Genomic DNA, 24,950 nt, shown 5'->3' with positions numbered 1-24,950 from the left:
GATCCTGCTACGCCCCCTGGACGGTCCTCCACACTCCCCTGGGGGGGCACGCCCCACACCTCTGCTCAGCACTCCCCAGCCCATTGGGAACATTGACCCGTGGGGGGCTTAGTGAGGGGCACTAGTAAGGGTGGGATCCCACAGGAACCCTGCCCCCATAGCCGGGGGTTCACCCCCAATTCAGCTACCCCCCATCCTCCTACCTCCAGCATGAAGGCTGTGAAGAAGTTGAGCGTGGCCATGCCTAGCAGCAGCATCTTGAAGCTCATGTCGCTTATGTCTTTCAGCTTCAGCACGGCTTTCACGAAGCCCAGCGGGTAAAGAGTGATCCCCATCGTCAGGCCGAAGAGAGCGACAAGGACAAGCAGGAACGGCACTGTGGGGCAAGAGAAGACATCATGGACCCAGGACACGCTGGGCTGGTTACAGGAGCCAAGTGACCATGGGAACCACCCCCTGCTACAGACAAGAGGTGCGGCGAGGAGGCCGGCTCGGCTCTTACCGTTGGTGTACAGCGGCTCCCGGAAGGGGTACCCCTTGGACATGGCGACGGCGAGGATCAGGTACTGGAAGCCCGAGATGCAGAACACTACGGTGTTCTCGTAGTTGGGCAGGTTCTGCGGGGCACTCACTGTGCTGTTCAGCGGGACGTACCTGGGCGAGAAGTAGGGGAGGGGCAGGGATCAGGCACGAGCCTCTGACCGCGGACAGCGGCGCAATCCGGCGGGACCTGCCTGCAACGTGCAGCTGGCTTGGCCTGGAGCGAGCCACTGCAGAGAGCAGCATTTGGTTCCCAGCTGAGGATTAGTGGACAAGAAAGGGTACGAACCGCCATGCTTCAGGGCATGACCCATCTGACGGGGGTTGGGAAGGAGCTTCCCCTGGGGGCAGGTTGCTCTTCCGGTGCCTGATGCAGGTGGTGCTGGCCAGGGAGGAGACAGGATACCCCCAGCCCTGATTGGGGATTCCCAACATGGTACCTTTCACGAGGCCAAAATGAGCTTTTGTGTCCTCCCCTTTTAGCTACCGTAGCCGGTTCCAGGCAAGGACAGACACTTACCAGCTCTGTGAGACTGTGATGAAGTAACTCATGACTTGAACTGTGATCAGCAGAGCTGTTTGGAGGAGGAGGCTGCCGAGGACAACAATACTGATCAGTGCCCCTTGGGGGCGCTTTGTGCCCAGCTCCTTGGCAGGTCCGGTCTTGCCCATCAGCACAGCCACGGTCATAGTGATGACCAGGTCAAAGAAGAGGAACTGGAAGTCACTCAGATTGGTGTTAATCTGGGTGTGGGCATGAAAGAAGGAGAAATGGGATATTCCATCAGGAGCAGACTGGGATGGCTCAGGGGACTGGGCAGTGGGGTACAGAGCCTCATCTTGAGGTCACTGGTTCAAATCCAGCAATGACGGAAAGTCACTAAAGCAGAATCTTGTGAGGAAAGACCCGAATTCAAAATACGGCAACAGATCAGTGGCTGACGAGGACATTACGGTGGCTGCTACGCTGCAGAGCCCCGCTGCTCAGACCGGCCTGGGGGCTCAGTTATGAAAAGCACAGGCCATGCCTAGGTGAGCTAAAGGAGAATCCCAGTTTGCTGCTGGCAGTAAAGGGGGCTATGACACATGGTCGGGCAGTTCCATTTCCAGCAGGCAGTGGTGCATTATGGTCTCTATCGTTCTGTCCTTCAAAGTTACAAACACCCGTTTACAAAGAGGACCCAAAAACCGTCCCACGTCACAGGACGCTCCCCTCCCCAACCTCTGAGCCCCCCCCACCCCCCTGACACACATACTTCCCTCTGCCCATTAATCTCAACCACCCCCCACTTTTGCCGAGTGCCGAAGCTGCAGCCGAGGCCTGGAGGAGACCTCCTCTGAAGCCCGTCCCCTCTCATTGGAGGGGGGACTCTCGGAGACACTGGGGAGCACGGGAGCTCGTGTTTTGCCTCCTTCGGGACCCCCAGCTCTGGCAGCATGCTGGTGAAAGGGGCTTTTCACTGTGGTGAAAGGGTCTCGACTGACAGCCTCAGCGATCCAGGCCTCTGTTTATACCCGGAACAGCAATGCTACCTCCCCTCCAGTCAACCAGCGCGCCTCGCCCTTGCCCTGACTGGACATCTCTCAGGGCACCAAAAGAGCTCTGTCTCCAGGCCCGTTCGACTCTTGGCCTCTCTGCCCATGGCCGCAAAGCAGCCAGCTCTATCACCTCACTTGCCCTGGCCAGAAGCTGTGAGCCAGTGGCAAGCAAGAGGCCCTTGCGGGATTCAAACCAGGGGGTCTAGAGGTGGGAGGCTCCAGGGTCTCCTTACAGCTTCCCAGAACCAGCCAGTCCCCCTTTCTCCTCTGACCCACAAAGGATGGTACCCGAAACACTCACTGTGTAGAGTAGAAGCACTGAGACGAATTGCACCAGGCTGTACAGGGCCATGTACTTAAATACCCCAAAGGAGGTGACCAGAGAACATCGGCCTTCCCTGAAAGAGAGATCAGAAAGACTTGACGGACCCGCCATTTGTGGACAAGGGGGCCAGGCAATTCTGTGCAGGGGGAGAGGTATGAATCGACAACTCCATTTTGGAGCAGGGAGGAAGACCAGGTTTGTGGGCCAAGCAGCCACCTCCTTGGATAGTTCAAAAGCCTTAAGTGACATAGCCCCTGAGCTAGGGGCAAGGAGGAGGGGACAGAGTGAGGGGAAGGGGTGATGGCAGCTCGGCAGTCAGCTATTAGGAAACACTTTTTCACTAGGAGGGTGGTGAAGCACTGGAATGGGTTCCCTAGGGAGATGGTGGAATCTCCCTCCTTAGAGGTTTTTAAGGTCAGGCTTCACAAAGCCCTGGCGGGTATGATTTATTTGGGGTTGGTCCTGCTTTGAGCAGGGGGTTGGACTAGATACCTCCTGAGGTCTCTTCCAACCCTGATCTTCTATGATTCTATGATCAGGTAACAGGGAGTCAGAGACCATGGTCACTAAAATACAAGCACTGAGATTCTCAGAATATTGTTAATTAATATCAATTAATCCCCGCGCTCCAGGCCACACCCTGGCAGCCACTACACGTCCTTCCAGCCAATTTGCCAACCCCATGCCATGTTCACATCTCCACCCCGACCCCACATTCCATTCCCCCCACCCTGACATGCGGTTCTGTGGTTTCTGGCGGACGAAGCCCACCTTATGACCATGGGCACACACTCGATGTTGGCGATTCTGGAGGTGAACGGTGAAGCCACGGAGGCCTCCGCCTCCGAGAGAGAGATCCCCACGTCGGCCGCCTTCAGCGCTCCGCAGTCATTGGCACCGTCCCCGCACATCCCCACGCAATAGCTGCGGCAAGAGACACGCACACACGAACAGTATAAGCCAAAGGATTCCCACCTCCTCCCTGCCAGAAAACGGAGCGCCCTGGATCCAGGGTCGTAAAACGTTGGGCACATCGCGTTAAAAGCGCTGACGGTACGTTGAGATCTGCCGATAAAGGCACCAGGCCCGTGCAAAGCTCTTCATAGCAACGAGCTTCACCAACCCACTGGGAGATGGGCTAGAATGATCATCAATCCCATTTTAGAGATAGGGAAATGGAGGCATGGAGAGGAGGGGACCAAGTTGCCCCAGGATCAGTGGCAGAGTCAGGAGTAGAACCCAGGAGTCCAACTCCCTGCCCTGCCCCCATTTAATTACGAAACATTTCTCCCCATAAAAATCATTCCATAAAGATTCACTCAAATCCCCTTACAGGAGGGGAGACATTTGCAACCTGGTAGAACGTTTAGATTGTAATCTCCTCGGGGCAGGGACCTAGTGCCTCTATTAATAGGGGCAACCCATGCGTCCACCTGTCACACGCAGCAACTTCAGCCTGCACCGACTCTGGAGAAAGATGAGGGTGCTCGGCATTTCACAGAATCCACAGATTAAGGCCAGAAGGGACCATCTAGCCTGACCTCCTACATAACCCAGGCCAGAGAATTTCATGCACCAATCCCTGTATCAAGCCCATAACATCTGTTGGTGCTAAGGGCGTATTTTTCAGGAAGACACCATTCTCACACAGTTCATGTGATGGAGAATCCACCACACCTCTAGGTAAATGGCACCAATGGTTAATGGCCCTCACTGCGCCTTATTTCTACTCTGAATTTGTCCAGCTTCCAGCCACCGGAACTTGTTATGTGCCGTTTGCTGCTAGATGAAAAAGCATCAGAAATGCCTACCACCACATGCATACTAGTGGACTGTGATCAAATCGCTTCTTACATTTCTTTGGACCTACGTAGGTACTAAAAACAAACCGGAAAGAGAAGTTGAAATGCTTATTTTATTTAAAAAAAAAAAAAAAAGTCTTTCATCCCCCACACAATAACTCTGTACTTAAAACTGTTTAGACTCGAGTCAATAAGAGAAGTCGATTCAGCTTTAAGGACAAATGCGCTAATTTCTCAATTACTTAGATTAAATAAATTTATGTCGTTTGTGTAAAATCTTAATTGGATTTTATTATTTTTGGGTCACACAGTGGAGCTGCAGTCAGGGAACAGACCCCTTGGTGCTTGGCGCTGTACAAACCCAGAACAAAAAGACAGTCCTTGCCCCAAACAGCTTAGAATTGGTTTCTTTGCGCTGATCTGCAAAAGGCACAGGTTCCGGAATTCTGGGTTCTCCTGCCGGTTTACACGTAAGTCTTGTCTACACAGGACTTCTTTGCCAAAGTTTTCCTGCCGTTACCTCTGGTGCAGCTCCACAAACAGCAACAACAATGGGAACACTTGTGTAGCCAAAGGGCCAGTGTCTAACCACTGCCTCACGCAGGGCGAGGCAACACTAGGGTGTGAAGTACAACTGGTTAAGCGCTCTCATCTCGGCTGTCATTAGTGGAGACGGACCAGTTGTAGCAACAGTGGTAAGTTTTTGGCAGACAAGTTTTGTGTTGTTGCAGCCTTAGACCCCACAGCTCCCTGCACTGCTGGAAGTGCTAGTAACGCCAGTACATGATGCAGGAGAAACGCGGCCTAGAGTCTGTACTGAGACCCTGACAAATTCCAAAGAGGATGGAGCTCGGCTATTCTCAGTGGTAGCAGATGACAGAACAAGGAGCAATGGTCTCAAGTTGCAGTGGGGGAGGTTTAGGTTGAATATTAGAAAAAACTTTTTCACTAGGAGGGTGGTGAAGCACTGGAATGGGTTTGCTAGGGAGGTGGTGGAATCTCCTTCCTTAGAGGTTTTTAAGGTCAGGCTTGACAAAGCCCTGGCTGGGATGATTTAGTTGGGGATTGGTCCTGCTTTGAGCAGGGGGTTGGACTAGATACCTCCTGAGGTCCCTTCCCACCCTGATATTCTGTGATTCTATGAAATGTCTCACCCTGGGATGATTTAGGCCTTGGCTACACTGGCGCTGTACAGCGCTGCAACTCGCTGCGCTCAGGGGTGTGAAAAAACACCCCCCTGAGCGTGAATACAGCGCTGTAAAGCGCCAGTGTAATCCGTGCCTGCAGCGCTGCACGCTACTCCCCTCGGAGAGGTGGAGTACATACAGCACTGCCAGAGCTCTCTCGCAGCGCTGGCGGCGCGACTACACTCGCGCTTCACAGCGCTGCCGCGTCCCGAGTGTAGCCAAGGCCTCTGTTGGTGTTGGTCCTGCTTTGAGCAGGGGGTTGGACTAGATGAAGTTCTGAGGTCCCTTCCAACCCTGAGATTCTATGATTCCAAGTGCCGTCTGCCTCGAAGATGGGTTGATTTGTAGCTGGGATACTTCAGTAGCTTACACAGGTTTAATGTAATTAGAAGCTCTCAGTCTGACAGATCAAAGGAGGAAAAGGAAATCTAAACCGGGTGATAGTGTGGGAAAATCTATCATTCCAAGTGCTGCCAGAGAAAGTTTCTTTCCCTCTGGCTTCAAAAAAGCCCCCCAAGATCTCCCCTTCCAAAACAGCCAAAGCACCTGAGCATTTGGGTTCTGAATCCTCTAGGACTTTCCTAAGGGTTTCTTGACAGTGGTTTGAGCATTGGCCTGCTAAACCCAGCGTTGTGAGTTCAATCCTTGAAGGGGCCACTTAGGGATCTGGGGCAAAATCAGTACTTGATCCTGCTAGTGAAGCCAGGGGGCTGGACTTGATGACCTTTCAGGTCCCTTCCAGTTCTAGGAGATGGGATATCTCTATTAATTTATTTATTTTATTTAATTTATTTCTCTCTCCCCCGCAAGCTGTAGTTAGAAAATCACTGCCTTCAGAAACCAGAGATGGGTGCGGATCAAAAGCCAGGCTCTCAACAAGCTCAGACCTTGGGGAAAACGCCGATTTGAACGTCGCAGCTTAGACCCCCTCCTCCATAAAAGGGCCAAACGCCTGTGAATTAGGGGAAAAGGCTGGATCTAGGCTTTGCGGCATGAAAGCAGGGTAACGCCCAGCTTTTGGATGGGGGGAGGGAAAAGATGGAAACGGATCCAATGGCGTGGTCGGTCGGAAGCTGATTTCACAGCTGCCAATAGCCCATGAGAAAGGAAGCGTCCTGCTTTGCATTGACAAGAGGTCGCTTTGGAAGGAAGTGTTAGGTCTTAAACCGCCTTGTCACCCTCCTCCTCCTCTTCCCCCAACTTACTTGAGGTCTTGTAAGCTGCAAACCAGCTGTGTTTTCTGCTCAGGTGACATGCGAGCAAAAATCGTGGCCTGAATCAGGATCTGAAAGGGAAAGGGCTTCGTGGTCAGGTAAGTCACGGCATCCGAAGCACTTAAGTAGACCAACAGCCAGCGGGGCTACTGAGTAGAGACTAATGGACCCCAGGCAAAGGGGCGATGGGAGTGGCTGCTGCCCGAGGGAAGGGCCACTCTCCTCGCTGGATTGCTTCCACGGTGGTTAGGTCGGGGTGGTGGATCGTGGCAAGCAATGTGGCTATGTAGGACCCACTGCTGGTTCCCATGGGGACTCGGGAGCGTTTGTTCCAGGAGACGCCTCATAAATGACCAGTGATGGTGGGAACCCAAGGGGCTACCCCTAGGAGAGGTTCCTAGCCATGGGCAGCGGGCATCATAGGCTGGGGAAGGCTGTGCCTCCCCAAATAGCCAGGTACGGCCCTGCCCATGCTCCGCCTCCAGGTCCCCCTCTGTGGCTCCCCGTGTGGTGGCCCTGGCTTGGGCCGCCCGCTCTCCTGGTGCTGGGGGGCGCTAGTTGGGGGGAAAGGCTGGCGGCCGTGGTGGGGGGGCTCTGGGATCTTGGGTGGAAGCTCATGCATCACCCATGCTCCTAGCTGCAATGACACAGGGTCCTGAAATCCTACAAGGCAGGGGCGGCCTCCTTACATGATCTGCAGGGAGACAAACGCATGGCAGCCCGGGAATGCTGCAGCTTGTGCGTCTCTGTTCTGTTACTGCCAGGCATGGGCAGAAAACAAGGAGGAGATGCGTAAAGCACAGATTGGTGGTGGGCAGGAGACTTCGCCGTCCCCACTGCCCAGCAGCTGCAATGCAGGCTTCACCACCAGCAGGCGGCTTCCATGAGACGGCGGAGGCGGGAGAGGGAAGGACTCACCCTGGGTAGCAGGTGGGGGAAGTGTTCACAGACCACAGCGAAGGATTTCCCGTTCAGTGCCAAGTGGCAGGGCTGCTGCTCGAGGAAACAGCCGTCCTGCTGGTACAGGCCCTGCGGAGCAAACCACAGCAGCAGCCGCTCAGCTCTTCGCTGACTTCACTTCTTCCCACAGTCTAACCTAGCCCCAGCGTCTGTGATCGGCGGCGGGGGGAGCAGGGAGATCTCCCTCTCCACCCCAAAACAAGAGCGGGATTTTGTTCAAGCTGGGCCACCCCGTCGGCCGCAAATCAGGGTCACGCCCTGATCCACGACCCAGTCCCCAGCTCGCTGAGCCCGAGAGGCGGCTCCTGGGAGATGCCCTGCCCCGGCTGACCGGATCCCACCGCCTAACCCAGCCGGAAGTTCGGAGCAGCCCACACCTGCCGTGCTCCGGTCTGGGCCTGCCCGTTCCGGCGTAAGGGGGTCAGCTACAGCTCGGGGAGGAGTATGTTCTTGGGGGTGGGGAACCGGCCGCCTGCAGGAGCAAGATACAGGACATTTGTACAGCTCCCAGCACAATGGGGCCCAGCCCGATAGGGGCCTCGGGGCAACACGACACTGCAGATAATGAAGAGGAAAGGACGAGGGCAAGTTAGTGAGTCCCACTGCAGGGCCCTCGAGTCCCTGTGCTATGGGACGTTTGGCATCGAGCTCTCTGCTCACCACTGCACCAGCTGGATGCCTCAGAAGCCCAGCTGGGGGGGATGGGGGCTGAAGAGGGCTCTTGCATGGCCCGGTTTGTTCCATAACCCATAATATTGCATGGGGGGGAAAGGATTCACACGCAAGGCTGTTGGGTTTTGCTGCAGTCCCGGCCCAGACTCACCTGTGGCTGCTCCTGCCCCTGGGGGTCGTCGGAGAGAATGAATTTGAGGGCGGCGGGTTTGTTGTGGCTGGGCGGCGAGGCGTTCACGAACACCACCCGCTCCTTCAGCTCCACCATCCGGCAGCTCTTGGCCACATTCACCGCGGTCAGCATGTTGTCCCCTGGCAAGGAGAGGGGAACGGGGGAGTTCACACCTCTCAGAACAGCGCTGCATTGGCTCATGGTTTCACAACCGGAACCAGACTTAACACTGCTGATCTTCCCTCGGCCTTTAATAAATAAGGGACTACGAACACATGAGCCTCCCAGTCCCCTTCACAGGGGTTTGTTTGCTAGCTCCATTTTACAGATGAATAGACGAAGGAACAGAGCAACTTGCCCAAGGACAGTCAGAGTCAGTGGCAGAACCCAGGACTCCTGGCTCCCAGTCCCCTGCTCTAACCACTAGACCCCACACTTATTAGAAAGGCTGCTTATTCCTTTCCAGTTGCAATGAGCTTTAAACACGTGATCCCTTCCACAGATCCAGCCTCTCCTGTCCCCACCCCAGAAGCAGCTCCGCCGGTTACCTGTCACCATGACGGTGCGGATGTTTGCGTTCCTCAGCAGGTGGATCACGGAGGCCGTCTCTGCCTTGAGGACGTTTCTCATCACTAGGAAGCCAAGGAGAGTCATTCCACTCTCTACGGCATCCCTGCCAGGACACAACAGGGCACTTGGCGTAAGTGTCGGATGCCAGCACAAGATGAGGGGAGTGAATTAGACTGGCAGTTACGTTAGTGTCTGATTCTTTAAAAGCCATTTAGATCTCCTAATAGTCATAGATTCAGGTCAGAAGGGACCACTGCGAGCATGAATTGATTTTTGTTTCAATGCTGACACTAGAGCTAGGCCAAGAAGTGATTTTTCTGTTTGCCGACAATTCCAAACCAATCATTTTGGGTTGAATGAAACATCTGACCATTTTTCAACAGTTTTGATCAGTTTAATAAACGAAGAACATTTTTAAATGAAGTCTTGGATTAAAAAAAAAAAAAAAAAATATCCCCAAAACATTTCAATTTTTTGATGATTATTTATGGTTCTCCCCCCCCCCAGCTGAGACAATTCAGCGAAACAGACACACATTTGTGAAATGGTGAAGTGTCGCCGAAGCAACTTTTTTCTTCTCAGAAAAGAATTTTGGTCAAACCTTTTGCCCAGCTCTAGCTGACTCAGGGAACTTGAAGTGCCCCAAGGGTCACACAAGAAACGAAAGGAGGAGAGGAAAGTGCGAAGGAAGGAAAACGTCATAAAGGCTCTCGCACCTCGTCAGCTGCTGAGCTTCCTCAAAGGTTTTGAGGGTAGGTAGCGTTTTGTAGGCGAGCCCCAGGACCCGGAAACCATCTGTAGTGTAGTGTCGTAACAACTGGGAGAAATCCGGAGGGACTGCAAAAAAGGGCTGTATCAGAAACGCAGACTACGCCCAAGGTAGGGACCACATGCAGAACGAGTCTGGGAACAATGGCTGATCTAGTGTAGATCAGCACTTTCAGGGCTACTGGAAATTCATCTACTGCCCACATGGTGGTTTGATCCCCTCCCTTTTGCTCGCAAGAAGGCCAGGAAGTTGAAATAGCTGGCAATCAAAGGTACACGACCTAGAGAGATTTGGGTGGCAGAGATTCTTAGCCTTGTTCAGTGAGTACCTGCCCCTCCCGCCCCCCAACTCCTAACAGCTGATCTCCTGGAGCAACCAATGGGCTCCAACATCCGGCTGCCATAAACAGAGGTGTCACTATTGTCCTCCTCTCTAGGTCGTCTTTGGCGAGCAAAGGGAAATGCCAACAGGTGGTTTCCACTGCCGACAGCCAAACCCAGCAGGCGGGTCAGACATCCCTAGCTGTGAGATGTGGGTCCCTGCCTTTTACCTGTTTCTTCCTTACAGAGACTGGCCACCATCTCTGGAGCCCCCTTTATGTACGCCTCTGAAGGGGCGTCGCCAGGCAGCTTCACCAGGACGCTCATCCTCTGCAGGGAGGAGGAGAACGGGAACCGACGGAGAATCCCAGCGGACACCTTGTGTTTCTGGGGAGGGAATGGAATCCGTGAGATGCCCAGACAGTGCCAAGTGGCGCTACAATGACATGGCACATCAGCTGTGGGTGGCAGGGGTCCAGCCATACGGTGGCACATACCCACCTGCCAGGAGCACTGCTTGCTTCTGGGGTGGTAGGAATGGCACATCGGAATGGGAGCCATGGGAGATTTTTTTTTTTTTTTTTGGAGAGGGGTGTCAAAAATGCATGTTGGGGGGCTCTGAAACTAGTGACGAATTCGGGTCAAATTTGACTAAATAATTTCGACTGAAAAATGATTATTTTTTCAAAGTTAAAATGTTTAATTTCAACTTTTCATTTGGGAACAGTGTTTCAAACTCATATTTGGCCAACTAAAAAAAAAAAAAAAGTATGTGGTGGGGGGGAGAACCCTCCCCAAAATGGCCAAATCAAAATGAAAAAACTCAATTTTTTTTTCATTATGTGTTGACTGAAACCTTTTGATCCACTTGAAACAACAAAAGGAAACATTTCATTCTGAACCGACCCGAGAGGTTTTGGTTGATCTGAAACAAAAGGTTTCTGAGTTTTCAATTTGATGAAAAATGTTGAAAAAAAATTCAGTCTGGTTCGAATTGAGCTGATTCCCCCGCCCTGGTTTTTTCGGTGAGAACTCTGAACCAAAAGAATTTGCTCAGCTCTGGTGCCTCTGCCACGTGCGCTCTTTGGTGTAGCAGAGAAGGGCATGGGCACGATCCAACGGCTGGAGGCTGAGCCGAGACAATTTCAGACTGCAAGTGGGGTGTAGATTTTTGGCAGCGAAGGGGGTTAAACCATTGGAACAATTTATCATGGTGGATTCTCTTTTGGAATCAGAAGGGGACGTTTTTCTAGGAGGTACGTGCTGGGAATTGCTTTGGGGCAGTTCTCCAGCCGGTGTTATCCAGGGGTCAGACCAGATGATCCCAACGGTCCCCTCCTGGGAATCTCTGTCACCCCAGCAGCAGGTGCCAGCCCCATAGTTAAGAGAAACTAAGCTGCACAGGGCTGCTCCCCTCTGAAGTACAGTATAAAACATCCCCTCCCTCCCACTCCAGCCCGGCACTTTCATCACTGTGCAGTCAGGACACCAGCTAAGCAGGGGCTCACCATGCCGTGGGGTTGTTCTTCCAGAGGGGGCGGCTTCATCACCGCTAGGACCTTTGTCCCAAAGTGCTGGACTGTGCGCAGCTTGGCCTCCTCCCTCGTGGCCTCCTCCAGGAGCTGAAACCAACAAAGTCAGGCACTTTAGAAGACGCAGCCCCTTTTCTGCAAGCCAACAGCTGAGTTCCGGGCTCTCTACACAAAGGCAGCGATTTGCATTTCAGATGCTGCCTCTTCGGATACGTCTACACAGCATTTTGGAGTGAGCCTCCCAGCCAGGGTCGACGGACTGTGCTAGTGCTTGAAGCCTTGGGTGGGGGTTGGCTTCAGAGCCCAAGTTGCGACTTCAAAGCAGCGTCTCTATGGCTGTTTTTCAAGCACTAGCGCAAGCCCCTTTAATCCATCGGCCCCCGGGCTGGGACCTGGCTCCAGACTGCTGTGTAAACATACCCTTAGCGTTGCTGACGGAGCTAGAGCCTCCATGCACAGACACAGGAGTCGGGACAGTGCTGGATGGAGGAGACAGTAACTCGAAAACATGTTGACATTTTAGATCTGCTGATACGATGTTTAAAAAAGAAGAAAAAAATCCAGCTCCCCCCAGCTGCAGGAGTCGCCTGGGCACAGCTCCTGCCGGCAGCAGAATGCCTGTTTCACTCATTCATTCACACTTGATCCAGGAGGCAGGCAAGTGGGGACAGACTGTGTCTTATCTAACATCTCTTTGAATATTTCCAGGAACTGCTCTGAGACCTCTCACGAATGGGGCCCCGTGAATCTTTGGAAGCTTCCCCTAAACTGTAGCCTAAATAACTAGATTTTTTAACCTACCAGTCTGTGTGTTGTTACTGGACCCAGTGCATATGAATAATCCTCTTCAGGGCTTTGCTATGGCCCCCTTGACGTACAGTACTTGCACAGCATTGTTACGGCGCCCTCTGCCCCATATTTATGGCACTTCTCGTAGATCAAATGTGTTGTTGGAAAACCAAAGTGCTGCAATTTAAATGGCTTTTTCTCGACTTTCCCAACCGAGGGCACCACCCCTGGCTCAAATCGTTGCTGTGTGAGACACGAGACTTTCATCCGTGTTATTGGTTCTGGAGCTATTCTAGACACTACAACTCCCACGATCAACGTTCATGCCTCCCTGAGCGAAGTCACGTGGGCTGGACACCCTCCAGACCGTTCAATGCACAGACAATTCACGAGAGGCAAAGCGCTCCCAGCTACAAACTAAGCAGGTGGCCCACACTTCTTTGCCCCAATGTCTCCATCCCTCCCTTCAGGCCAGCGGGTGCCCTGAACAGGTGATGTGGGCAGCAAACAAACGTGGAGAGTGAGGCCATCCAGGGACCTCTTGCTTTGCTACAAAGGAGGCCTGGGGTTGAGTGCCCAAGTCCTGCACTCTGAGAGCAAAAGCACCATGTGTGGAGTGGAGTGGGGGAAAATGCCCTGGGAGCCCTCTGTTAGCCAATGCATACAGTTTACACACACACAATCACATTAATAGGTATTATGCTCATGGTATGAATATTGTGTCTGTGTTGGGTAATCCTATTAAATTGAACTGTGCTAAGGCGTATACCCCACAATGCCCCGGGACAAGTACAGCTTAGCACTTGGCATAGGCAAATACAGAAACGGTCAAGAGTTAGATGGACAAGTGTTATGTACTAATGTTCAACATCTGGAACAAAAGTACAATGCGGTGCAAGGAAATAATGTAAGATGTAGGAACGCTTTAGGGAGTAGCTTTAATGACTGGCATTTATTATTCAAAATGAGAGAGGGGAAGATACAGGGAGGCACCAAACAAAGCTGGTACCAGCTGGCTAGTTCAACATGAAGTTTAAGTGACGTGAACAGCGTTGTGTAAACAGCCATGCTATAAACGATGGCTAGTTTAAGGGGACATTTGGGAAGCAGGTCTTCTGCGTAAGGTGAACTGAACCCACTGCAAGAATTCACTTCCTGGGAAGGACTGGTGATGTATTAACTCTTTCTTTCCTGTACCATATTACTTTGTCTTTAGACAATAACCAAGCCCAGCCAGATTTATTGGGTCTCTTGAATCATAGAATATCAGGGTTGGAAGGGACCTCAGGAGGTATCTAGTCCAACCCCCTGCTCAAAGCAGGACCAATTCCCAACTAAATCATCCCAGCCAGGGCTTTGTCAAGCTGGGCCTTAAAAACCTCCAAGGAAGGAGATTCCACCACCTCCCTAGGTAACCCATTCCAGTGCTTCACCACCCTCCTAGTGAAATAGTGTTTCCTAATATCCAACCTAAACCTCCCCCACTGCAACTTGAGACCATTGCTCCTTGTTCTGTCATCTGCCACCACTGAGAACAGCCGAGCTCCATCCTCTTTGGAACCCCCTTTCAGGTAGTTGAAAGCAGCTATCAAATCCCCCTCCATTCTTCTCTTCTGGAGACTAAACAACCCCAGTTCCCTCAGCCTCTCCTCATAAGTCATGTGCTCCAGACCCCTAATCATTTTTGTTGCCCTCCGCTGGACTCTTTCCAATTTTCCCACATCCTTCTTGTAGTGTGGGGCCCAAAATTGGACACAGTACTCCAGATGAGGCCTCACCAATGTCGAATAAAGGGGAACGATCATGTTCTGCTGGCAACGCCCCTACTTATACAGCCCAAAATACCGTTAGCCTTCTTGGCAATAAGAGCACACTGGTGACTCATATCCAGCTTCTTGTCCACTGTGACCCCTAGGTCCTTTTCTGCAGAACTGCTACCTAGCCATTCGGTCCCTAGTCTGTAGCAGTGCATAGGATTCTTCCGTCCTAAGTGCAGGACTCTGCACTTGTCCTTGTTGAACCTCATCAGGTTTTTTTTGGCCCAGTCCTCTAATTTGTCTAGGTCCCTCTGTATCCGATCCCTACCCTCCAGTGTATCTACCACGCCTCCCAGTTTAGTGTCATCTGCAAACTTGCTGAGAGTGCAGTCCACACCATCCTCCAGATCATTAATAAAGATATTAAACAAAACCAGTCCCAGGACCGACCCTTGGGGCACTCTGCTTGAAACCGGCTGCCAACTAGACATGGAGCCATTGATCACTACCCGTTGAGCCAGACGATCTAGCCAGCTTTCTATCCACCTTACAGTCCATTCATCCAGCCCATCCTTCTTTAACTTGGCCGCAAGAATACTGTGGGAGACCGTATCAAAAGCTTTGCTAAAGTCAAGGAATAACACATCCACTGCTTTCCCCTCATTCACAGAGCCAGTTGAACGTTATTAATACTGAACCACAAGTGTAGCCAATTAGTTGGCTATACCTTTCAGTGACTAGTTGGCGAGCCAGGCAGGAGCCATTAGCTAAGTCAATTTGGCATGGGGCAATGGGCAATTTGGATTCAGGAAAGTAATCTCATAATGGTTGGATTTTGGGGGCTAGCGGTCCTAACTACACATGCAGCAGGCTAGCCTGGTTGGGGGGGGGGAAGGGGAGTTTATAATAAGTGTTACATTGGCAAAACACCTTAAATAACCAGTTAAACTAATAAAAGCAAACTATTTTTCTGGGCATAAAGCCATACTTTAAGAATATACAAAGACTAATTACAAGGGACTCTTTTTCTGGGCTGAATGCCCAGATACAGCAACCGTTAAAACAGCAAAATGCCAAAACCCAAGAATTAGCAGTAATGATAGACGAAAATCATCATAAAAGAGCTCTCAAAGCTTTTGTATGAAAACATGTAACTAATTATGGGGCTGGTTCACCCACGCGGGTCACAACCCGGGATTCCTTCTGTGAAATGAAAGGTAAACAAATAAGGAAACAAGTCAAAGGACTAAAAGGAGGGTTAAAGCTAGAACAAGATCAAAGTTGGAAATTAAAACAGCAAACGGACAATATCAGCCACCGTACTGCAGTTGTACCTTGCTTATAGTTTACAAGAAATGAAGGGAAGACCAGGAGATTGTCAGGTAAGGTACAGCCAACAGGAGGGACAGAAGTTAGGATGGCAAAGACAGGTTAAAAAGCCTTAAAACATGTATTAACTGGCCCAGAAGCAGTTCAGCGCAGCAGGAAAGAGCATTAGGAGTGCAGACACAAGCAACAGGGACTTGGGGAACAAATTCAGGTTGTGCAGGGACAGTAGCCATGCTTACTCTCCTCCCAGAGCGGGGATAAAACCCAGGAGTCCTGGCTCCCAGCCCCCTTGCTCTAAACCACCAGACCCCATTCCCTTCTCCGAGCTGTAACTTTTTATTTGATTTAAAGGGAATGTAGTAATGTGGTATGACACCACCGTGGGTCACTACAGTTTCCAGCTCAGAAGAGCGAAAGTCACCTCTGTTACTTGCTTCAGTTTTAGAGTCTCTAGGAACACAAAGATCAAGGATAGTGACCAACACACTGACATTCACAAGTACCAGGTCTTATAAAATTGATAAAACAGACTAAAGTTACAATTAAGTTTATAATTCCCCAAGCGTATAGAAATCCTATAAAGACCAATGCACGAGCTACAAATATAGTTATGCAGTACTCACATCCTTAATGATACTCAAACACTGATGCCTGCCTTGCCCCTTGAGCCTCAGTAGAGGGATGGTTCCTGCTGGAGGTTTCCCGTAGGGAACTCATTTTACCCAATCTGGGCACCCTCTTTTTATAACGTGATTCTAACTACACCTCATTAGCATTTACACACATGGTGCACCCTACGTAAAAGAATACATGGACACAAATCAGACCTCAGGAATGGTAACATACAAAAGCCAGTAGGAGAACACGTCAATCTCCCTGGACATTCAATAACAGATTTAAAAGTAGCCACCCTTCAACAAAAAAACTTCAAAAACAGACTTCAAAAAGAAACTGCAGAACTACAATTCATTTGCAAATTTAACACTATTAATTTGGGCTTGAATAAGGACTGGGAGTGGCTGGCTCACTACAAAAGCAACTTTCTCTCTCTTGGTATTGACACCTCCTTATCAATTATTTGGAGTGGACCATAGACTTTAAGGTCAGACGGGATCATTCTGATAATCTAGTCTGACCTCCTGCACAACGCAGGCTACAGAATCTCACCCACCCACTCCTGTAACAAACCCCTAACCTATGTCTGAGTTACTGAAGTCCTCAAATCGTGGTTTAAAGCCCTCAAGGTGCAGAGAATCCTCCAGCAAGTGACCCGTGCCCCCCGCTGCAGAGGAAGGCGAAAAACCCCCGGGCCTCTGCCAATTCCTTCCTGACCCCAAATATGGCGATCAGCTAAACCCTGGGGCAAGACTCACCAGCCAGCACCCAGGAAAGAATTCTCTGTAGTAACTCAGATCCCATCCCAACTAACATCCCATCACAGGCCAGTGGTCATATTTGCCGCTAATAATCAAAGATCAATTAATTGCCAAAATTTAGGCTATCCCATCACACCATCCCCTCCATAAACTTATCAAGCTCAGTCTTGAAGCCAGATATGTCTTTTGTCCCCACTGCTCCCCTTGGGAGGCTGTTCCAGAACTTCACTCCTCTAATGGTTAGAAACCTTTCATCTAATTTCAAGTCTAAACTTCCTCATGTCCAGTTTATATCCATTTGTTCTTGTATCCACATTGGTACTGAGCTTAAATAATTCCTCTTCCTCCCTGGTATTTATCCCTCTGATATATTTATAGAGAGCAATCATATCTCCCCTCAGCCTTGTTTTGGTTAGGCTAAACAAGCCAAGCTCTTTGAATCTCCTTTAATGAGACAGGTTTTCCATTCCTCAGATCATCCTAGTAGCCCTTCTCTGTACCTGTTCCAGTTTGAATTCATCCTTCTTAAACATGGGAGACCAGAACTGCACACAGTATCCCAGATGAGATCTCACCAGTGCCTTGTATAATGGTACTAACACCTTCTTATCTTTACTGGAAATACCTCACCTGATGCATCCCAAGACCGCATTAGCTTTTTTAACGGCCATATCACATTGGCGACTCATAGTCATCCTGTGATCAACCAATACTCTGAGGTCCTTCTCCTCCTCTGTTACTTCCAACTGATGAGTCCCCAATTTATAACAAACATTCTTATTATTAATCCACCCAGACTGAATTGGCCATGTCAACACTGGGTATCTTTTAAGCAAAAAATGACTCTTACTGTTAATTTTTTGCAGTACCACGCATTGGCACATCTTTTCCCATAATCTTGGGGCATCAGGTCATTCTTTGGTCAATTACTTATGTCAAACATTTCTTAAGCCTATGGCTTAGAATGGCTAAGCTGGCATTTTACAGGACTAAGCCTGTAGGCCTTGCATTTTGGCCCTCCTTACTTAGATACCTAATGCATACTTCTCCCTTCTAACTACTAATCAATCTTATACTTCTATAATCCTACAACTTAAATCTATTTTGCATACAATGATTATATATGACATGACATGTTAGTTAATCCTAACATCACACAATAAATGAATGATAAAATGAAGTCATTGGCTACAGAGCTAACGGTATAACCTTCTTTCGCTAACGTTTTTACATTTGGCTCAAGTTTTTCCTTTACACCCTCCCTCTGCCCAAACCCTCCCTCTTTCTTTTCTTCTCTTGTACGACTCACACGGCTCCATTCGCTGCTGTGGCCTGTACTTTAAAATGCCCTCACAAAGTTCATTAATCTCTACTGGCTTATGTTTCCCTCCCTTCCTATACGGCTTCCTCCACTTCTGCCCTCCCCCTTTGTTTTAAGGGTTATAATTATTAAGGAAAAACGCCCATTGCCCAAAGAGATGGGGGAACTGAAAAATATCAGCAAAGAAATCATCAAAATACTTCAAATAAAAACTTCACTTTAAATAAGTCCTGTAAGACTAATGGTTTTAACCCTTCAGGAATGCAACAACTAAAGGAACTCCTAACTTTCTTGAGGATATGGTTGCCAAGAAACAAAAATGCTAATTCTTCTTCTAATCCTAGCCACTAATATATGATACATGGGGGTTTTCTTATTTCTATACAGTAGTATTCTTAAGCTAAAAGCAACGTAAAATGCCTTAAGTTAAACAAACTAATACAAGGAAGTAAGCGAATAACTTCATAGGGATTTTTATCAATTCTTATTACAAATTTTAAATAAAAAGGTAACAAAACAAATAACCTGCCATATTACATGTCAATGCTTTGAATGTTTGTTTTCGAAAATGCATTGCCTTAATAATATAAATACAATTTTGGTACCACTCGTCTTTAATCGTAAGTTTGTCCTATATGTTATGCATAGTGTGTGTGCCATATGACTTTGTTTTTACTTTGTTTGTTGCAAGAAAAAAAAATTAATTTTGCACTCATTATCAAATATATATTAGCGGTGCGGCACTATTTTAACATTGTGGTTGGGTTAGAACCATCTTCTCAGAATACCAATTCAATTTTTTTTGCAAAGCTCAAAAAGGCCACAGTGATTGACGTATGTACATATATTTCTGCCCCACCAAATAATTCAATTGCAAACAAAGATTTCTTTTTTTATTATTAATCAAAACTTCTTTGTTCAAAAAAAAAAGAAACCTGAAGGGGAGAACCTCAATATTGATGCAAAAATATTACTAAATTTTTTTTTATTAAATATTACTAAAACCATCACTTTTTAAAGGCTTTATAAACTTGTTTGTGCCTTTACTGGTATTAAATATAGTTATAACTATGTCATAGCTATTTTTTTTTAAATATAACAATATACATTATGTCTGGTTATACTGGGAAATAAACTGAGCTCATCTGTGTATAAATTTGGGTCACTGGAAACAAAAGAAATGTGGAGAAATGTATCACGTTAGCCAACTTACGCTGTTGAAAAGTGCATCCCACAAACCAGAGATAGGAATACACCAGTGAACATCGAAGAAATCCCCAGGCATCAGAAGAAATAGAAAAGAAAGTGCTTTATAAATTACAGATTGGCCAACTACACTTCAGCCTACCATTTATGGATGACTGGGTAAGCAATCGACTACAGAACCATTAGAAAGACCACTAGTCCGGGCAGATCTAAGTGTTATTTAAACTGTTTATTATTAAGCACAGTGAGTTTATACATAGATCCATGGTTTGGATCCTCTCTCATTAGAATATAGCTACATTTGTTTTTTGTTTAAAAGCAAATGTATCATTGTTGTCTATGTCTTTGTTAATTAGTATAATAGCATCTTATCAAGATCATGCACAAGACTCAACAGCTGGGCAAAAGACTGTTCTACAGTCTGGGATCTTTCGAATAGAAGACTCCAAAAGTTAGGCAGAATCATGTAAGATGTAGGAACGACATTGGTGAGGCCTCATCTGCAGTACTGTGTCCAGTTTTGGACCCAACACTACAAAAAGGATGTGGAAATATTGGAAAGAGTCCAGCGGAGGGCAACAAAAATGATTAGGGGTCTGGAGCACATGACTTCTGAGGAGAGGCTGAGGGAACTGGGATTGTTTAGTCTGCAGAAGAGAAGAATGAGGGGGGATTTGATAGCTACTTTCAACTACCTGAAGGGGGGTTCCAAAGAGAATGGATCTAGACTGTTCTCAGTGGTACCAGAGGACAGAACAAGGAGCAATGGTCTCAAGTTGCAGTGGGGGAGGTTTAGGTTGGATATTAGGAAAAAAAAAATTTCCTAGGAGGGTGGTGAAGCACTGGAATGGGTTACCTAGGGAGATGGTGAAATCTCCCTCCTTAGAGGTTTTTGAGGTCAGGCTTGACAAAGCCCTGGCTGGGATGATTTAGTTGGGAATTGGTCCTGCTTTGAGCAGGTGGTCGGACTAGATACCTCCTGAGGTCCCTTCCAACCCTGAGATTCTGATTATATGACTGCTTTAAGGAGTATCTTCTAGCTCCAATTCAAAACAAGAGCTGGGAAGGCACCAAAGACAAAGCTGGCACCAGTTGGTTAGTTAAACGTGAAGGGACTTGACCAGCGCTGTGTAACTTGTAAACAGCCATGCTATGGTGGCAAGTTTAAGGGGAGCATATCTCCTGTGTCAGCTGAACTGAACACACCGCGAGAATTCGCTTCCTGGGAAGGAGCTCCTCTTTCCTCCCTGTACCGTATTGCTTTGGCTTTAGACAACAGATCTGGCTGAGCTCAGTTATCTGGTCTCTTGAACATTCCCCAGTAGAGTCAAGGAGCGGCTATCCCTTTCAGTCACTACCTCAACAGCACCTCTCTGCAGCACGAATGGGCTCCCCAAGGCGGAGCTTCTGGTCTCTTTTGGCTAGAGGGATGAAGGCTGCGATGCAGAGCCTGTGAAGTCGGGTGGGGTGGAAAGAGGAAGGAAACGGGTGGGGAGAGGGCCCTAGAGCTCGGAGGGATACAGAAGGCCAGCCGCTATCTCACCCCTTCCGCAAACCACCCAAAGATGGAAGCCAACACACACTCCCCTAGAAGCTTCCAAACTTCCCCCTGCACCCCCAAAAATCAGTCCAAAGCCTTTTGGCTCCCAGACTGACTCCTCTCCCTCTTACCCAGCCGGTGGATTCCACCATCTTGAGGTCCATGGGGTCTCCTATGGGCTGCTCCCTCAGCAGAGACACACTGTGGCAGGTGGCCAGCGAGTACAGCAAGGGGCCATTGGTCAAGCAGCGGGGCTCATGGACGATGGGCAGGAAGCAGTTATTCTCCACAGGAACGACGCCCCAGACATCCAGTCCTTCCTCTGTGAGGGTCCCGGTCTGCAGTGAGGGGGAGAAGACGACTTGTTCAGCCCACCAGCTGGCAGACTGTCAAGCCAGCTGCACCCGCGGATGCCCCAGTGCAGGAGCCCGAGGACTCACCTTATCAAAGCAGACCAGGCGGATTTTCCCGCACAGGTTAATCCGGGGAGGGCTGATGCAGAAGATGCCATGCCGCTTCAGCCTGTTCTGGGCATAGATGGTGCCCACGGTCATCGCAGCAGGGAGAGCCGGGGGCACGATGACCGTGATGAGATCCAGCGCACGGATGATTATTTGCTGGAGAGGAACCTGTCCGCGTGCGACAGCCAGGAACGGGGGGGTGGGGGAGGAGAGAGAACACGGGAGCTCAGCTTCAATTGGGTGTAGGCTCTCCGGGGCGGAGGACACATGAACCCACCATGCAGCACCCGGATCCGCAGGTCATCTGAGCAGCACCGGGAGCTGGACCATGGAGCACAAACACCCACAACACCCTGCACAGCTGTATTTAATAAAACTAAACCGGCTCTCCACAGGCAGCCTTCGCCTGGGTTTGAAAGCACCTGGGATTTCCCAGATCTTTCCCTATCGGAGACGCACACAAGCTCGCCATGCCCCCGACAGCCCCAGACAGCGCAGAAAGGGAAAACAACTTAGAATGCGATCCAGGTTTTTAGAAGCCCCAGCTCCCTTTTGGGGGAGCATGATTTGCCCCGGCATTTTCACAAGCATACCGATTGCAGGTGCGATGAGATGATCAAATACCTGATGATTTGCACCCAGGCGTTTCTGCAGGTCTCCCCCCTGCTCTCTCTAAATTTAACATCTTGCCTCTGCTTCCTTCCTCAGCAAAGCCAAGCTGTGTCTGCCTTGAGCCTGCAGGGCCCAGGAGAGTTGAACTGGGGGGTTTATTCTGTGGCAGCCAACGTAGCTGCAGGATGTTTGTTACTAGTAGGGAGGAGTGAGCCAGAAGGAACCCAGAGCAGATCCCAGGTGGAGTCTGCAGTGCTGGCCATTAGAGAAAACTGGACCATTCCTGATCTAAGCCCTGGATCCAAATCAAAGGAGGGGCGCAGAAGGGAGAGGGCTGGGAGGAGAGAGAGAGAGATTTTCCCATCACTGTCAGCTCACCTGGTTTCTAATCAAAATCACAATGCTGTACGTGGTGCCGATAAGAGCTGCAAGAGAGAGAAGGGACGGCTGTCAAGGGGATTCGTCAGTTCATAAGACACTCAGCACCAGACGACTGCTGCTTGCAATGCCGCCCGCTTTCAGACGTACCCAGAACTGCGAGGAAGAGGACAAACTTCACCGCATCCCTGTAGAACCTGAAGCTCACAGGCTTGGGGTAGAGGATAGAGCTGATCAGGTCCCCTTTGGCTGTACAGAACCCTGGGGGAGGGGACAAAAGGAAAAGAGATGCTTACGGGACTTGGAAACTCACACGGTGAATTGTGGCCATTAAAAGCCATAGATTTGGGGGAAGAATTGGAGAAGCCGTCCTGCGATTCCCTTTGACGTAACCGCTCATCTCAGAGCGGAGGCGCTTCCAACCCAGCTGGAACACGGAATTCAAAAGCAGGGTGCGTGTCCACACCCAACAGGATCAGCTCAGAGCTCCTGATTGTGGAGATGTAGCATCTCCCAACCCTTGCTCAGGAACACTGACAGGCCGTAATCGCGGTGCGAATGGGATCCCCTAAGCGCCTGTGCACACGGGGTGTGTGCGTGCGTGTCTGTCCGTCCAGGTTAGCTGGTATTCCACGGGCCCTGAAAGAAAGGAGGGAAGATTTTCCTTCCCCTTTCTGTAGAGCTCAGCGTTCGCCGGTTGCACTCATCCTGCGGGGCAGTGAAACACGTTGGGAACACGCTGCTGGGTGGGTGCTCTGAGCCATGAGAGAGCAGGGTCAGTGACCACGTTACACTCCACACGGCTCTCCCCGCAGAGCAGCAGGGCCCCAAGGAGGGCACGGCAGAGAACGCTAGGGGGTAACAGGCTAACTACAGAGAACGAGGAGTGGCCAGCAGCCTAAGAACGTTACAGGTTTCAGCAGGAGAACGGCTCTGCCATGGTGCCAGGCTAGTCAAGGAGACAATACACTTTAATTTGGCTCTAAGAACATTCTGTTAAATGGACCAGAGCTGAACCAACAGCGAAGTTGCTAGTACAGGTGTATCTGGATGGAAGGAGAATTCTTATCTGGCCAGGATAAAACAGAACCAGCCCCATGTGGCACATGTAGGGAGGAATGATACTTGAACATAAGAACGGCCAGGCTGGGTCAGACCAATGGTCCATCTACTCCTGTATCCTGTTTTCTGACAGTGGCCAATGCCAGGTACTTCAGAGGAAATGAACAGAACAGGTAATCATCAAGTGATACATCCCCTGTCATCCACTCCTAACTTCTGGCAAACAGAGGCTAGGGACACCATCCCTGCCCATCTTGGCTAATAGCCATTGATGGACCTGTCCTCCAGGAACTTATCTAGTTCTTTTTTGAACCCTGTTATAGTCTTGACCTTGGGAACTAAGGACCGGGGGCTCTGGGTTTGCTTCCAGATGCAGCTACCTGTGCGTGTCACCACAGCCAGGACCTCCTTGCCCACGTAGGATTTGGCTTGGAGGACCTGAGTCCCGCAGAACAGCGTGTGCCGTTTGTGCTCATCAGGGGAATAGATCATGTTGGCAGCTTGGGGTCCGCTGGGTAAAGGCGTCTTCATCACTGGGACGCTCTCCCCTACAGGAGAAAATCAGCCGGTGAGTGAGGTTATGGACAGACAGATTCGTACAAACATGCCTTCATATTCAGCCAGTGTTTGAGTTTTCTCCGCGCAGGAGTGGGGCAGACAGGGAATCCTTCAGGATCCACCATCCACGCTCTTAATTTCCCCAACGCATGCTTCAAAAGCCCCCTTGCTGGATGGATCCACCCTTCCAGCCACAGAGGGCTGTGTGTTCTGATCTGGGGTCCATTACTGGAGTATCCGAGCAACTCACAATCTTTTACAAGTAGATTTATCCTCCCAGTGCCCCTGTGCGGCAGGGCAGGGCAGTTCTCCTCATTGCACAGACACTCAAGGAGCTGAGACACCGATGTTTAAGTGCCGAAAGATACAGACAGGTGCCTAGTGGGATCTTCCAGACTACCTGGGTGTCAAACGCCCATTGAAATCAAGCACTGAAATCAATGGGAGCTGGGCACCAAGGCCAACTAGGTGCCTACCTGCATCTTCATGTGCCTAAATACCTGTAAAATTCTGGCCCTAAGTGACTTGCTCAAGGTCATGCAGGAAGTCAGTAGCAGAGCAAGGAATTGAACACAGATCCCCCCACTCCCAGGCTCGTGCCCTAACCACGGGACCAAGTCTCCTTGTGGAGCCAGTCCCTGCAGTTCCAATGGATGGCCAGAAGGGGTCACTAAAGAGCTTCCCCCTCTCATCCCAAAAGAGGCTTCGGGTAGGTCCACACCGCACTCAGGGGTGTGAGCGTAGCCCGTGTAGACTTGCCTGAACTAGTTTTGATCTAGCTGGCTCCAATAACAGCAGGGAAGCCATGGCAGCATGGCTGGAGAAGCCCGCCCAGGCCCCGGGTATACCCTCCAGTGGCTAGCCTGCGCTGCTGCCGCTTCACTGCTATTATCTGAGCCGTGACGCTCACAGCCCGGCCTGCTGGCATCAGGGAACACGGGGTCAGGCAGACAGCTGAG

General features: G+C 50.0%; 1 protein-coding gene across 2 annotated transcripts in view; it reads right to left on the bottom strand.

The window, feature by feature from the left end:
* ATP13A2 (ATPase cation transporting 13A2) overlaps positions 1-24,950 on the bottom strand; it is a 63,758-nt gene that overhangs the window by 2,284 nt on the left and 36,524 nt on the right. For both annotated transcript variants that reach the window (XM_008169826.4, XM_065575400.1), the window contains exons 12-28: positions 23,814-23,981; positions 22,522-22,632; positions 22,372-22,418; positions 21,361-21,549; positions 21,052-21,258; positions 11,579-11,692; positions 10,301-10,457; positions 9,698-9,818; positions 8,960-9,084; positions 8,391-8,551; positions 7,526-7,636; positions 6,599-6,678; positions 3,176-3,328; positions 2,381-2,477; positions 1,061-1,284; positions 503-654; positions 204-376 (exon numbers count right to left, since the gene is read on the bottom strand). In XM_008169826.4, coding sequence (XP_008168048.2) covers positions 204-376; positions 503-654; positions 1,061-1,284; positions 2,381-2,477; positions 3,176-3,328; positions 6,599-6,678; positions 7,526-7,636; positions 8,391-8,551; positions 8,960-9,084; positions 9,698-9,818; positions 10,301-10,457; positions 11,579-11,692; positions 21,052-21,258; positions 21,361-21,549; positions 22,372-22,418; positions 22,522-22,632; positions 23,814-23,981 — 2,390 coding nt within the window. The remainder of the gene's footprint in view (positions 1-203; positions 377-502; positions 655-1,060; positions 1,285-2,380; positions 2,478-3,175; positions 3,329-6,598; positions 6,679-7,525; positions 7,637-8,390; positions 8,552-8,959; positions 9,085-9,697; positions 9,819-10,300; positions 10,458-11,578; positions 11,693-21,051; positions 21,259-21,360; positions 21,550-22,371; positions 22,419-22,521; positions 22,633-23,813; positions 23,982-24,950) is intronic.

Source organism: Chrysemys picta, chromosome 21 (assembly GCF_011386835.1).
Source record: "Chrysemys picta bellii isolate R12L10 chromosome 21, ASM1138683v2, whole genome shotgun sequence".
Classification (NCBI taxonomy): Eukaryota; Metazoa; Chordata; order Testudines; family Emydidae; genus Chrysemys; species Chrysemys picta.
This window is presented reverse-complemented; position numbering and strand designations above follow the sequence as displayed.